This window comes from Cucurbitaria berberidis (assembly GCF_010015615.1).
Source record: "Cucurbitaria berberidis CBS 394.84 unplaced genomic scaffold K460scaffold_3, whole genome shotgun sequence".
Classification (NCBI taxonomy): Eukaryota; Fungi; Ascomycota; class Dothideomycetes; order Pleosporales; family Cucurbitariaceae; genus Cucurbitaria; species Cucurbitaria berberidis.
The window spans coordinates 3,989,393-4,006,140 of record NW_024468937.1 but is presented as its reverse complement, the minus strand read 5'-3'; the positions used below and the strand labels follow the sequence as shown (position 1 = coordinate 4,006,140).

Sequence of the window (16,748 nt, the reverse complement as noted above, 5' to 3'; positions counted from 1 at the left end):
GAGTTACAGCCATTTTGGATACTCTACTAATATTGAATACTTGTTTTTAGGGCTGCAATTATTGCGGAAAGACTTGAAATAAACTCACTAGAGCCCGCATGTTAGACAACATTCGGGCAGCCAATTTAGGCACTGTTTGACAGCCTGGGGAATACTTTTAATCAGCACATACTATAGACTAAGTGCGGGGATCTTTGGTCAGAACTGACCAAAATAGAGGATGGCGGAGATGTGACTTTTGAGGTGAATGCGGCAATCACCTGAGCAGAACGAGACCGTGCACCCTCGCCCGCACTATTTAGATTTCACCTTCATTTTTTCCGACATTCCCACAGGTTCTCAGCTATTACTTCTTCCACCTCGACCTACAGTCAGTTCGCTCACCTCAACCACACGCCACTTCCACTCTACCCGAGACACTTCTGGCTCCAGGTAGCTCTCACAGCCTTCAGATCGAATCTTTACACCTTCCGTCGTTAGGAAAGAAATCACGATGGCTAACGACTACAACATGGATACCGATATGAACGACCTGGCTGGTGCAGAGACTTCTCCAAACCCAACCCAACATGCTTTGACGACAGAAGCACAACAAGAAACGGCAGAACTAAAAGCGCAACTTGAGAAATCGCAGAATGAGTTAGCATTGACTCATGGTGCTCTCAATTATTACGTGGACTTGTACCGCAAGACAAAGAGCGACAACAGTGCGCTGAGAACTCATATCAATGCGCTCAACACAGGCCGCCGTAAAAACATCAACGACAGCATCCGCTTTCACCCTACTCGTAAGGGAGTATCGGACCTCGGACGCTTGAACGCCAAAGCCGGAATGGTCATAAAGAAGCTGAAGCTGTCAATGGACCCGGCCCTAGAGGACTCCATCACTTCGATCGAACGAGAGCTATTCCTGCAGAAGATTGAGCGCGATGACGCCAAAGAGATGCTCGATTTCAACAACACGGATAACGACCGGGTCATGGGGGCAATGCAACGCGAGATGGCTCTAGTCATTGACGGCCAATCCCGCTCAGCGGAGGAAGCCGCGCAGTACTCTCAGGAGAACGCACGACTGACCGCGCAGAATCGTGTTCTGAAAAACGACGCGGAGGAATCGCAAGAGTTGTTCAATGAGATGTTCAACCAGAAGATGGATTCGGATGCTAAGGTTTCGGCGCTTGAGGAAGAGATCGCTGCGCTCAAAGCGCGGGTCAAGGAGCCCACGAAAGTCAACGCATTCGAGTTGCCGCTGAGGCACGTTGAGATAGTGAAGCGTAAGGTCTGTCCGGCGTGGTCTGCGGGTGGGTGTAATGGCCGTTGCCCTGGATTCAGCCACCCGTAGAGCAAGGAGTAGATAGCATGCTAGAGGCCTCCGCGCCTATGTATTATATGATAGGCACACAATCAAGAGCCCACAAGGGCCTCCTAGAGCATACGCAATAGGGCCAAAACTTGACCTGTGAATAACTGAAGGCCTGCACATGTGTCCTAGACTATGACACCTACAGAAGGCGAAATGTACTAAGGTCTATCGCGAGAGGCGTTAGTTAGCAGTAGCAGCACGTACCACCTAGCCCTGTGTTCTCCTAGGCCTCTTTATACCTTATTCATTACTACCCTATAATACGCTGGACGTCTCTAAGCATACTTCTTAGGATTACTAGATAGATTTTAGAGTTCCTGAAGACAACCACACTGCTCTATACTAAGAAGCTTACTTGCTCTAGAAATTCTTAAAGTTCTCAAAGTCTCCTCAACGTACGCGTTCAATTTCTTCTGCCTAGAATAGTCTAGCAGTAGCTCTTAACTATAGTTTCCTAACTAGCCTATTTTAATAAAAATAATACTTTAGTTACTTAATTTCCGCTCTTATATTTAATTAAATACTAATTTTAAATTTTTTTTATTTTTTTAAAGTTTTTATTTATTAAATGCTAATTTTTACTATTGCTTTAGTACTTATAGCCTATATAGCTTATATAACTATACTTTTAGCATCTTTTTAAAGTTTTTAAAAAAGTTTATATAGTTATAGTTTTTTATAGTTTTAATTTTAGTAACTAGTTTTTAAAGTAGCTAGTAAAAAGCAGCTATTTTAGCTACTTTAATAAGCTTAATACTTAGCGTAGCTTTTAGTACATTATTAGTAAATAAATATAAAAAAATAAAAGTTTTTTACTTATTATATAGTTTTAATAAAAAAAAGCAAGCTATATTAAAACTATATTTTTTTTTATTTTTTTAAACTACTAAGCTTTTTTTATAATAAAGTTATTAAAAAAAGGCTTTTAAAGTTCTGGCTAAAGCAGGTCTAAAAAGTTAATACTAAAATAAGTAAAAAAAAAAAAAAATTATTTTGCTATTATATAAAAGTATAATAGATAAAAGCTAGAAATTATAGAGTAAAAAAGCTTTATATAAGCTTAAAAAGCAAGTAATTCTTTTTATATTTAAATTATTAAATATAATTAAATTTTGTATTAGACTTATTAGAAAATTGATATTTAGTACTATAAGAAAATAATAATAAAATTTAAAATTATAGTTAGCAATTATTTTAACTTATTTTAAAAAAATTAATATAATTATAAATATTTCCGCATTTAAAGTACTTTTATAAAACTAGCAATAGCTTAACTAGAGTATAAGCGCTTTAAAAATCTTTTTGCTCTAAAAACTATTAAATGCTGCTACGCTACATTATAAGAAGTAGAAATTTAGCTAGGAAATACATTGCATTCCTTCTAGAATAGCTATGCTATAATTCTTAGTAGGGCTACGTATTAGCAGCAAGCAAGTTAGTAAATATATGCCCTATATAGCATTTCTAATATTAATCTAAGTTCTACAAATATGCTCCTTATTTAGACATAAAAAGCATTTGCGCCTACGCATATTATAGTAAGCAGAGAAGGTAAAAGAATGCAAAGGCCTTCTAGATCTAATATAAGAGAGTTGAAGCTAAACTTAGTATTTATTAAAAGTCTCCGCGTATATGCAAAACAAACCTGTTTATAAAAAGAATATAAATAGTAGAGTGCAAGTTCTGTAAAGCTTTATTAGTCTGTTTACTATAAGAGAGCGCTATTATAGGTCAAGGAAATTAAAAGCAATTTGGTAGGTATCTAGAACTTTAGTACTTATAAAAAATAAATAGTATACTAAGAGGATTTTCAAAGCGCCTACGCCCTAATTAAGCTATTGCTAGTTTTGTAAAAGTACTTTAAATACAAAAATATTTATAATTATATTAATTTTTTTAAAATAAATTAAAATAGTTGCTAATTATAGTTCTAAACTTTATTATTATTATTTTATAGTACTAAATATTGATTTTTTGCTTTTAATAACTACTAATATTAAGGAGTAGCTTTAGGCAATAGTATTTACTTTACGCTATAAAAAATAAAAAAAAAATAATTAATAAAAAACTATTTTTTAGCTTAATAAATTAATAATACTTAATACTACTATTTTGCAGGTATAGCGTAAGTTAAATATAAAATTTTTATATATATACTAATTTTTAAAAAAAATAGTATAGTATTACTGTAATACTAATTCCTAGTAATAATATTTTATTATAAAATTTTTTTAGCTAGCTAGCGTCTTGCTAGTATACAAAATTCTTTTTATATATTATTATATTATAATACTTTTAGTAGATTTTCTACGCGTGCGCAATAATTTTGCGTTTATTATATAATTATTATATTATATAAATAAAGCGCGTTATATACTTTCTTTATATAAAAATAAAAGTAAATAAATAGTTTATAGTAATATAGTAAAGCTTAATAATAAAAAACTTTTATAAACTACTATTATTTTATTGCTTTAAGCTTTTATAATTTATTTAATTTATATTTTTTATACGCATACAACGCACCTATTGCGCTTACTATTATAATTTATTATTTAAATTTTAAGTATATTAAAAAGGCGCATATATATAATACTTGCTTTTTTATATTTAGCGCAAAAAAAAAATATACTAATTATATTATTATAATTGCAACTTGTATGCGCTATACTTAAAATATTACTAAATAAAAAAAAAACTGCAATTACTTTAAGTATTGCTATTATAACTATTACGCTATTAGTAACTATAGTAGCTATAACTTTATAAATATTTTAAAATAGTTTATTATAAGTATATTTTAACTAATTAATATAAGTATTTTATAAGTTTAATAATTGCTTAAATTATTTATATATACTGCGCACTTGCTATAGTATAGTAATTACTAATATTATAATTTTTAAAATTAATATTATAATTATTTAAACTAGCATTAAGCTTACGCGCTATTAGCGCTAATTTAATTTAAAATTTATAAACTATTACTATATTATTATTTATTTTAAAATTTTAATAAGTATAGCTACTTAAGTACTTACAACTTTTCTTTAGTTTTTAAAATTAATTTTAGCTAAGCAGCGTTGTATTGTAACTATTTTAAAATAAGTTATTAGCTATTTAATTAAAATAATATATTTATATATTATATATACTTATAATACTTGCTAACTGCGCTTTAAAATAGTATTAATAGTAGTAATTTTAAATTTAATTTTAAATTTAAAGCTAAAGCTAAGCTTTTATATATTATACTTACTGCGCCTATTTTTTAAAAAAAAAGCTACTACTAATAAAAAAATAAATAAATTTTTTAATAAAGCTGGCTTTTTTAAAAAAAAGTAATTAGTTTAAGGAGTTTTTTAAATAGTATTTTTTTTATTTATTTTTTAACTTTATAAATTATAAATACTTTAGCTTATAAGCTTTTACTATAAATAAATTTTTTTTATATGCAATATGTATGCATCTTGCTTGTATAAACTATATTTTTTTATTTTTTTTTAACTATAGTGCTTATTAATTTTACTTAAATTTTTTAATTAAATTATTTATATTTCTATAAATAAAAGTAAAGTCGACGCAAAAGCAGATTATACAACGTAGTAGAAAAAGTTAGTATAAAATTATAGTTTAAGTGCTATACTTAGCACTTTATTATAGTATTAAAGTAATAAAATTTATACAATACTAGGCTAGCTAAATAAATTATTAAAAAACTTTTAACAATTACTATTAGCAGACTTAATATATTATTATTTAAAAATTATAGTAATATAACTATTAAATTTTAATAGTAATTAACTTGTTAGGCAATGCTAAGTACTTAAATTTTAAATTTTTACTACAATTTATTGTAAAAGTATAAATAAATTTTTAGCTTAATATTAGAAGCTTAGCATAGTTATAAGCTTACGCTTTAACTAATAATTTTTTAAATAAAAATAAGCAATTAATAATAGTATATAAAGTATTAATTATAGCTTTAATTTAGCAAGTTAGCTTGCAAAAATTATAAGCTATAGTATTTTGTATAATTAGCAATAAAACTTGTAATAGTTAAAAGTAAAAAGCCGCAGGCAGTAGTTTTAAATATATAATATATATATAAAAAGATATTTTTTTTTATGCAATTATCTGCCTATACTTTTATAGTAAGCTATATTAATTACTAATAATTATATAATATTTACTAACGCTATTTATATAACGCTTATTAATAATTTCCTTAATCCTGCCTTTTGCCTTATTATTCTATTAAATATTATAAAAAATGCTTTATACTAAAATAGCTTTTTATATAAAACTAGTATATTAAATTAGTATAAATAAGTATTTAAGTGCTTTAGTAAGCTTAAACAAATTTTTTAAAATTTAAATACTAAGCTTTTTAGCATGCTAAAGCACCTTACACTTAATTACTTTTTTTTTAAAAATCTAGACTGTTTTAATTAAAAAAAATTTTATTAGAAAAAGTTAGATATATTAGCTATATTTATTGTTAGCTGCTAAATATAGATTTTTTACTATAGTTTAACTGCAGGCTAAAAAGCCTTTATTACTAATTAGCAAAAAAAGCTTAAAGCTATTTATATAGCTTTTTAAAATAAAAAGCTTATTTAACTATATTAGAAATTATTTTTGCGCTATTACAGTTACTAGTAATTTAATAATTAAAAGCAGTAGCTTTTTGCAGCTGTAGAAATTGTATAAATACTTAAATAACTTTAATAAATACTTTAAAGGGTTAAAAGAGCAAGCAATTAATCTAAGCAATAAAAAAAAAATATAAGCAAAAAAAAGCAAAAAAAATTGCATTGCAAAAAAAGTTATTTGCGTTGCTATTATCTGCATTACTATTATTTATAATATTATTATTATTTTATAATTATTATTACTTAAAGGCCTAGTATTAGTTAGTTGTTTAGTAGCAATCTAATATTATACTAGATATTTAGATATGTGCTTAAAAATTATTAAAAAAAACTATGCTTTAGCAGTTAAAGTTATATTAAAAATTAGAAGTTTATTACTTAGCAATTTTAAAAATAAAAATACGCAATACATAGTAAAATTACTAATAATATAAGCTATTAATAATATATTAGGTCCTATCTTCGCGGGTTAAATTATTTATATTTTTAAAGTTTAATACTAGGGTTTAAGTATTTTAAAACTTATTATAGCCTTTTTAGTATAATAAATACTAAAATTGTCCTTTTTTAGTATATTTTTTTAAAATTTTTTCTACTTTTTAAATTTTTTTTTTTTTAGTATTAACTTTTAGTAACTAAATATTTTCTTTTATTTTTTATTTAAATTTTTAGTATTCTAATAAAAAAATATAAAATACATTATAAATCTAGTAATAAAGTAAAAATAGTAAGTAATATGCCTGTAATTTAACTATTTTTTATATTTAAAAAAAGCTAATAAACTTGCTAGATAGTTTTTTACTTAGCTAGTTTATTAGGTTAATATACTTTATACTAAGTAGTATAAAGTTTTTTTAGCAGAATATTTTAAATTTATATTTTTTATTATAGTATTAATTTTAATATTTTTATATTTTTTATAAATATATTATAAGTATTGCCTTTGTATAATACATACGCTTAATTTTATTAATTGCATTTAGCATTTTTTTTTATAGCTTGCTATTTTTAAAAAAAGTAGTAATTAGTAAGTACTTACTATATATAGCATAAAAAAATATTATTTTTATTAATTTATATATAAAATTATTGTATGCAAATTATGCTGTATTTAAAAGCTATATTTAGTTATTTTAAGCAGCTAAAGCAAAAATTTAAAAGTACTACTTAAAAATCTAATTTTAGCATTCTATTTGCTTATTAATTTAAAAATAAAAAATAGTACTTAGCCTGCGCTTTATTTGCAGCTAATAGCAGATTTTTACTTAAAAAGCAAAAATAAATATAAGTTTTCTATTTAATATAATATTTTTTTATAACTTAAATTTAAAAACTATTTAATTAAAATATATAGCTATAAACTATTTTGCATTTTATATTTTTAAAGTAAATATATAAAGCGCTATTTTTAAAAAGCAATTAATAATTATAAAAATTATATTATATACGCAACTTAAACTATCTTTTACTAAAAGTAAACTAATAATAAAGTTTAGTAAAACTTTTTTAAAAATTTTTATAAATATAAGTAGTAGAAATAATTTGCTATATTAGCTATGCTTTTACGCTTTGCTTTTTTAATATATAATATATATTTTTATATAATTTTAAACATTATTACTAAATATAAACTAGTAATATAATTAGTTAATTAGTTTAAATATTTTTTATATACTAAAGTAGCTTACTAAGCGTATATTATAATAATAAAAAAAAAAATTTTATTTAATAGCTAGCTTTTTTAAAATATATATTTTGCTATTATATTATAAGATACTTTTTTTATTAAAGTACTAAATATATATTTTTTTATTATTTTAAATACTTTTTATATTTGCAGAATTTGCAATTTACTACTAAATAAAAATATTTTTTTACTGCAGCTAGTGCAGGATTTTTATTAGTATAAAAAATTCTACTATTGCAAATTTGCTATTAATTAATATTTTAGCTAATAAATATAGTATGTATAAAATATATTTTATAGCACTAGTAGTAAAAATTATTTTAATTTTATAAATAGTAGTAATGTGCGTTTTACACGCGCTAATTAAGCTAGGCTTAAATATAAATTTTTTTACTTTACTTAGTATTACTTTTACTAATAATTTATTTTGTAAAGTAAGTAGTAATTAAATTAGTAATAAATTTTTTTACTTATAATTTATTTTTCTAAATAATATATCTGCAAAGTTTATTTTTTTTAAGCAGTATTTTACTTTAAAATTAAAAATTTTAAAGTAAATTGCTTAATATGCTTAGTATAAGTTTAGCTTTTATATAATATATATAACATTAGTATTTTTACTGTATATTGCGTACTTTTATTTTTAGAATTGCTAAGCAACAAACTTCTAACTTTTAACAATATAATTTTAACTGCTAAAGCGTAGCTTTTTTAACAGTTTTAAGCACATATCTAAATATTTAGTATAATATTAAACTACTACTAAGCAGCTAACTAATACTAGGCTTTTAGGCAATAATAACTATTAAATTAATACTAAAAATAATAATATAAGCAACGGCAACGCGAACAAGTTTTCCTACAATATAATTTTTTTATTTTTTTTTGCTAGTATTATTTTTTTTTTTATTGCCTAGCTTAATTGCTCGCTCCTGCTTTTTAAAGTGTATTTATCCTACTTAAGTGTTTGTATAATTTTTATAGTTGCAAAAAATTATTACTTTTAGTTATTAAATTGCTAGTAACTGCAGCAGCTTAAAAATAATTTTTAGTATAGTTAAATAGGCTTTTTATTTTAAAAAGCTAAGTAGAGGGCTTTAAGCTTATTTTACTAATTAGTAATAAAAGTTTTTTAGCCTGCAGTTAAGCTGCAGTAAAAAGTCTATATTTAGCAGCTAATAATAAATATAGCTAATATATTTAGTTTTTTATAGTAGAGCTTTTTTTTACTAAAAAATTTTAGGTTTTAAAAGCAGATCTAGTTAAAAATAAAGTGCTTTAGTATAGTAAAAAGTCTAGTATTAAGCTTTTAAAAGATTTTTTAAAGCTTGCTAAAATACTTAAATACTTATTTATATTAATTTAATATGCTAGTTTTATATAAAAAGCTATCCTAATATAAAGCGTTTGTCGCGACATCTAATAAAACAATAAAGTAAAAGGCAAAATTAAGGAAATTATTAATAGGCGTTATATAAATTTTATATAGCTTGCTGCAAAATAATTGTATAAAAAAAAAGTATTTTTTTATATATATATTATACATTTAGAACTGCTGTTTGCAGCTCCCTATTTTTAACTATTGCAAGCTATTAACAACTATATAAAATACTATAGTTTCTAATTTCTTATAAGCTAACTTGCTAAACTAGAACTTTAATTAATATTTTATATGCTATTACTAATTAAGTCGCTTACTTTTTTTATTTAAGAAAATATTAGTTAAAGCGCAAGCTTACTACTAAATTAAGCTCCTAATAGTAGGCTAAGTATTTATTTATAGTTTAATAAATAATAGTTTTTATATAAAGCTTAAAAACTTAATTAAATGCTTTGCTTGCAATAAATATTAATTAACTTGCTTAGCATTGCTTAAATAAGTTAGTTACTATTAAGAGTTAATAGTTACGTTGCTACAATTTTTAAATAATAATATATTAGGTCTGCTAATAGCGATCGTTAGTTTTAATAATTTATTTAGCTAGCCTAGTATTATATAAACTTTACTGCTTTAATACTGTATTAAGGTGCTAGGTATAGTACTTAAACTATAGTTTTATACTAAATTCTCCTACTGCGTTGTATGATCTGCTCTAGCGTCGACTTTACTTTTATTTATAGAAATATAATATATATAAAGCTTAAATTATTATAATTACTAAATATTTATATTATATACTGCGCTCTTTCAAAATAGTACTTTTATTATTTAAAATTATATATAATAGTTAAGAGCTTTAAGTTATATACTTTATAGTTAAGCTTAGCACTTTAAAATTTTTAAAATATAAAAGCAATTAAATGCTATTTTTTATTTTTAAAATACTGTAATAGTATACCCGCAATAGTAAAAATAAAAATATTTATTTTAATTTAAATAAGCTGCGCAAAATTAAAATAGTGCAAAATAAGTATATTTAAAAAGCATTATTTAAGTATTTTAAAAAATATATTAGCTTTATTAGTTTATTAAAATTTTTAAAATTTTTTAAGAAAGTTAGTTAAAGCAGTAGTTTTTTTAGTATATTTTTTAATAAACTAGTAGTAAAAATTTGCAAAGCTTAAAAAAAACTAAAATTTTTTAATATTAATAAGCTATAATTATTATATAATTATTTTTATTTGCGCAAAGTTTGCGTATACGCCCTACATTATAATAATATACTTAAAAAAGTATACTTTATTAAAAACAAAAGTGCACTTTTTTAAGTTAATAAAAAATTCTACTTTATATAAAAATATAAGTATAAAGCTAACTGCGCGCTAGTAAACTGCAATATTAGCACTATAAATATAAATAAAAATATTATTTAAATAAACTACGCAAATATAGTTTAAGTACTTATTAAATATTTTATTAATATAGGCTTAAAAGCTTGCTAAAGTATTAATAAGCCTAAAAAGTATAATTAAATATTTAAAATACTTATATTAAATTTAAAAAGCTATTTTCTACTTATTACTTACTGCAATTTTTAGGCAGTAGTATGCGTTTTGCAAGTTAAAAGTAGTATAATAATATACGCCTAATAAGTAATTTAAAATTTTTTTAATTAAAAAAAAAAAAAAATAGTTTTTAATAATAATAGTATTAAGTTTTTAGTAGTTAATGCAAAAGCAGAACTTACTATTTTTTTTAAAAATAAAAAGTATAAAAGTTTTTATAAAGCTTATACTATACTTAATTTTTTTTTTTTAAGTATATTATTTAAATATTTATAAAGCACCTTAAGCTTATATATAAAAAAATTATATAAAAAATTATAAAAAAGTTTTTTATTAGCTATAAAAAAAATAGTATAATTTAATATTTTAAAATTTAAAAAAATTTCTACTGCTTTTTTATTAAAAATATTTTAGTATTTAAATAATGTGTTTAGTATATATACTTTATATACTATATACGCTTAATAAATATAAATATTATAATTTAAGCTTACTTTAGTAGTCTGCAAAACTTTTAAAAAATATATATTAAAACTAGTTTAATTTAAGCTTTTTAGTAGCTAAGCTACTATAGCTAGCTAAATATTTATTAAAATATATTTTTAATACTAAGTTTAAAAACTATAATTAATGTAAATTTTTTTTTATTATAAAAAAAAGTTGCTAAAAAAAAAAAAGTGCTTTTTTTATTTACTTTATATATAGTAATTTAGATACAGCATTTTATATTTATATTATTTATTAAGTATATTTAGAATTTGTATACTGCGTATATATTTTAATACTATAAACTAATTTATTTTAACTTTAAAAGCTTAGCTTTTTTAAAAAATTTTAAATTTATTTTTATAGCTACTTATTAGTTAATAAAGCTTATATCTGCTTATAAGTTTAAAATAATTTAGAATTTTTTTTTAAAACTAGTATTATTAGCAGCGCTATATATGCGCTTTATATTTAGTAAAATATTTATAAAAATGCGCTTTACTATTTTTAGGCTAAAAGTAAAGCTTAGCTTTTTTTTATTTAATTAATGCGTATAAAAAAATAGTTTAAATTATTTTTATATTTATTAGTATAGTATCTAATTTTATAATATTTATAGTATATAATACTATTTTTATTTTATAGCTTAGTAGCAGGTTTGCTTAGCTTAGGCTTTAAAACTAAATTTTTAAATTTAGCTTTAAATATACTATACAGGCATTATTTGTACATAAATAAAAATTAATATAAATTATATTTTAATATAAAGCTTAATACTATTAAATTTTCTTTAATTATAAATATTTAGTAGTAGTTAATAATTGCTTTTTGCAGTTCTAGCTTAAGTTTTAAAAATAAGTATTAAACTTTTTACTTTTTAGTATAAAGCGTAAGCTAGTTTTTAAAAATATTAAAATAAATTATAAATAAATAAATAATTTAATTCTTTTATTATATAGCTTAAGCGTGCGCTATAGCTGCTTTAAAGCTATAGTTAATTAAATTAGCAAGCAAGTTAAGTATATACTACTTAAAATATTTTTAAGTAAGTAATATACTACGCGCTTTAAAAATATACTTATAATATATATATTAAAAATTTTTTAAATTTTTACTAAAATATTATATTACTTAAGTAACTTTAGTATTATTTTAAAAAAACTTCTGCAGTAAAAATTAGAATACTACTTTATATAAGCAGAAAAACTTATAATATTTTTTAAAATTTTTTTTTTAATATTTAAAAAAAAATTTTAATTAAAGTATGCGTTTTATATATAAAAGTATAAATATACTATTTATATTTTATTTGCGCATTTTAATAATTTTAAGTTTAAAAATTTTTTTTATAAGTAAAATTAAAATAAAGTTGCATTTAGCATTTTTTAATTATACTATTTCTGCTTTAATTGCAAAAAAGTATTATTATATTTAAAATTTATTACGCTTTTTTTTAGTAATTAAAATACATTTTTTAAGTATTAAAAGTGCGCTTTAATTACTAAGTTTTACTTTACTATTTAATTAAAAATTAGCTAAAGCTAGTAGTTTTAATAATATAGCTTATTAGCTTAATTATATTAGAAAGGCTATTTTTAGGCTATTATACTATAAAATATTATTTTATTAAAAAATAGCTTTAAGCAATAGTATTTGCTTTATACTATAAAAAATAAAAAAAAAATAACTAATAAAAAGCTATTTTCTAGCTTAATAAATTAATAATACTTAATACTACTATTTTGCAAGTATAGCGTAAGTTAAATATAAAATTCTTGTGTATACACTAATTTTTAAAGGGGATAGCGCAGTATTACTGTAACACTAACTCCCGGTAATAATACCTTGTTATAACTAATAAGTCTAATATAAGTTGTAGTTATATATCTACTTAATAGTTTAAGTATAGCTATTTAAAAGAATTACTTGCTTTTAAAGCATATATAAAACTGCTCTGCTCTATAGCTTTTATTTTCTGTCTATTATATTATACAATAATAAAATAAATTTTTTTTTTTTTACTGCTTATTAAAGTATTAATTTATTAAATTTTTTTTTAGCTAACCTATAATAAGCTTTTAAATAATAGTATTTATAAAAGCAGGATTCTGCAGCTTAAAAAAATAAAAAAAATAGTAATTTTTATATAAAATGCTTTTTTTTATTAAAAATTAATATTTAATAAAAAAAAATTATTTTTTTATAACTATTTACTAACAGCTTATATACTAAAAAATACTTTAATAGTTAAAAATATTAAAAATACTAAAATTTAGCAATTTTAACTTTTTATATAAAAAATATTTATTTTTACTTTTACTGCTACTAATTTAAACTACTTAGTTTTTTTTAAATAATTTTAAAAAATAATAAATAAACAGTTAGGTAGGCTGTATAAGCTATAGGCGTTAAAATAATAGTAAAAGTTTAAAAATAAAATTAAGTAGCTAGTATTTAGTTAAATGCGGGAATAGAAATTAAGTAATTAAAGCTAGTATTATTTTTATTAAAATAGGCAGGTTAAGAAACTATAGTTAAGAGCTGCTGTTAGACTACTTTAGGCAGAAGAAATTGAACGCGTACGTTGAGGATACTTTAAGAACTTTGAGAAAATAGTACACTAAAGACATCCGCGCTAACGCATAATATAATAAGCAGAGAAGCAACAATGTAGTAAAGGCCTCTACCCTGAACTTACGCATCTGAATAGGATAGGGCAAAATAGAATATATACTACATAATAGTCCGTGGTCCAGCCTACGCCCACCTCGGTCTTATCTGGATATTTCCCGACCTGAACGCTTAATTAGCACAGCCCTTTTCCAAGCAGACAGTCAACTGATCTTCTTAGCCTCTCCCTTGTCTGCCTTAGGTACCTCCTTGACGACGACGACGACGACGACGACGACGACGACGACTACGACGCTGTCCTTGTTCCCTTTATTCTTAGAGTAATTTCTTTCCCCCTTCTCTCTCTCCCCCCTCTCTCTCTCCCTCCCCCTTTAGCTGCGGGGAAGTTCCTAACCTCTATATCCAAGAGCTCACAAAGCAAGGTTCTACCCTCTATCCACCCCTTACTAAAAACCCTCCCCGCCTACCCATAACATAACAAGCAAAAAAGCAAAAAAAAAGTCCCAAAAGCCTTCTAGACCCTATACAACAGCGTCTAAACAAAATCTAGAAGCAATCACCTACCTCCGCGCAGGTGTACGTGTACTAACCTCACAGTACAACAACATCACCGTAAGGTCTTTATAAACTTAGGGGGTTCTTCTTTTAATAGTAGAATTAGCGGGTAGCAAGGTCCTAAAAACAAACCAACACAATCTACTATATAAAGTTAGTTAGTCGCATTATTAACGCAGATCATACAAGTATAACAAGAAGCTAGTCCCTAATGCTAGCAACTCTCAACAGGATACTCTTGATAAATACCTCTGAAACGGGTGATATCTCGCCCCATCCCAAAGTATAGTCGCGATTATATAGACCGCTCTTGCAGCGCGGGAATGCAGCTCGTAAGCCTACCATCAACAAAAAGGTGTTATTTAGAAAACGACACGAAGCAGCATAGCAAGCAGAAATCTTATATCAAAGGCCTACTAGGCCATGCATGCATAGCAGCGATGAAATTAGCGGTAGAAGTACCCACCTACCTTCTCTGCGCATGTACAAAACAAAACTCAACTTGGTATCCTAATTAACAGCCAAAAGAAAAGAAAACTCCCATCCTTCCTCTCCTCTCTCCTCTGATCCAAACAAGCCTAAATCCCATACTCATGCGCCTTATCCCGGATATCCCGCGTTTCAATCCGGCCCATGCCCTGGTACATATCATGCCGATCAATCAGACTGTTCACCGTCGTCACGCCAGACAACTCATGTTGCGCACCCTCACTACTCGCCGTATCCACCTGCACAAGCGGATTATGCTTTTCCAGTACTTCGCCGGCGTTCTCCTGGACGGCAGCGGCCAAGTCCGCTTTGATGGTGTCGCTCGTGACGGACAGGTTGCGGACGCGCGAGTCGAGGTCGTGGGCTGGCTCGTCGGGCATGGCGGAGAGGGATTTGGAGCGCACGGGCTCGAGGGCGTGGCTGCTTTCTTCCTCTGGGGCGATGGACTGGTGGGTTGTTGATGGGGTGGGTTTTGGTTTGGCTTCGGAGAGGGATTGGGAGCGTTGCATGTTTGAGGCGTCGTGGGGGCTGGGTTTGCTCTTCGAGTTTGCCTTGTCGTATTTGCTCTTGGACCAGGACTTGTACTTGAAAGCGGAGAGCCAGTGTGGCCGCTTTTCTTTGCCGGCTTTGGGGTCCAGGGCTCGCTCGGCAGATTGCTGCAGGTGTGTCTTTTCGGCTGCTGCTGCTACTTTGGGTGGGACGGAGCGTATGTCGTAGTCTGATTTGCGGCGCCCGGCAGCTGGCCCGTCAGAGCCGTCTACGAGACCCAAGCTTGCACGGCGTTTCGCAAGGCTCGTTTCCTTGAGTTCCTCATTGATGTAATTGAGTGCCGTGTCCACGACCTCGATATACTCTGGATAATCGACTTCACAAGCTTCCCGAATGAGACGCAGCTTCTCCCAATCATGTTGCACAATCGGTCCGGTGAGGTCAGGATGCCACGCCATGCATCGAATATCAGACCGGGTGCCCCGATCCACCTGCTCTTTCACGCCCATGAGTTCGATCAGCGCGTCGACTTCTGTACGAACATTCTTCACAAAGTGGTTGAAGCGCGCGCCGTCCTTTACCGTCCAGTGGTTCGTCGTCATGCTCACATTGCGCTTGATGCTGGCGCGGGCGCCCGTCTGCCTGAGGAGGTCCTGGAGAAGGGCGTATTTCTCGCGGAAGCCCTCGAGACGGTTGGTGTCCAGGGCCGGCTGTTCGATCTTGATGAAGCCCTTTGGGGTTTTCATTCCGTACACGTTCATCAACTCTTCTCGAGACATGCCCACAGGCCTGCCCGCAATCTCATGGAGTGCCTTCCTGATCTTTGCATTAATGACCTCATCATCCAGTCTAGGATCCCGGATTCCAAAATTTATAGGCAGATGCGGCTCTGGGTTCGTAAGGCCAGGGTGACTGGGGATCATGTGCTTCGCAATGTTCGCTGGTGGAGCAGAGATGCCCACTGCATCCCCAAAGATGAGCAGCCTGCCCTGCTGGAGGCCGAGTTTGGCGAGGGCAACCTTCTGGGCACGATCATGGTCCTTGGACGGATGTATGAGATTGAAGGCCTCGACGCAGGTGCTAAACTGCATGGCAAGAGAATACACATCGGTAAGGATCTGCGCCTTGCTCTTTGCGGGCCCGATGTCCTCGATGATGTCGGTCTGTGGTTTGGGAGGCATGATTGCGGGGTAGGCGCAAAACTGTGTCGTCCGCAGGCGTCAATGGAAGCAGCGTCGTCGCAATGCGCCGGGTCAGTCGCAATGGCGCTTTGTGAAGAGGAGATGCATGGCTGCTCGCTGGGCAGACGGAGTCAGTATTAACTTCATGGGGGGCATGACGTCTGAGGACATGTTCCAAACCATGCTTGCATTCAGTGTGTGTGGCGCACAAGTTCTTCGCACCAGACGCGAAGGAGCGGGGCTCAAGGGGATCGTCACCCTCGCTG

At 27.5% G+C, this 16,748-nt stretch overlaps 3 protein-coding genes across 3 annotated transcripts; 1 reads left to right on the top strand and 2 right to left on the bottom strand.

Annotated features, from left to right (window-relative positions):
* Positions 1-493: 493 nt before the first annotated feature.
* On the top strand, positions 494-6,491 carry K460DRAFT_406209 (uncharacterized protein; the record flags this gene model as incomplete). The annotated part of the gene is made up of 2 exons (XM_040936928.1): positions 494-1,274; positions 6,472-6,491. 2 exons carry the CDS (start codon positions 494-496, stop codon positions 6,489-6,491), a joined length of 801 nt encoding a protein of 266 aa, XP_040788545.1.
* Positions 6,492-10,468: 3,977 nt separating this feature from the next.
* Positions 10,469-10,804, bottom strand: K460DRAFT_286707 (uncharacterized protein; the record flags this gene model as incomplete). The annotated part of the gene is made up of 2 exons (XM_040928915.1): positions 10,469-10,572; positions 10,669-10,804. Coding segments are annotated over 2 exons (240 nt in total), but the record flags the coding sequence as incomplete, so codon positions are not given.
* Positions 10,805-14,483: 3,679 nt separating this feature from the next.
* K460DRAFT_366825 (uncharacterized protein) lies at positions 14,484-16,671 on the bottom strand. Its single transcript, XM_040933463.1, has one exon. It carries the CDS (start codon positions 16,480-16,482, stop codon positions 14,902-14,904), a length of 1,581 nt encoding a protein of 526 aa, XP_040788543.1. The 5' UTR covers positions 16,483-16,671; the 3' UTR covers positions 14,484-14,901.
* Between the last annotated feature and the right edge of the window lie 77 nt (positions 16,672-16,748).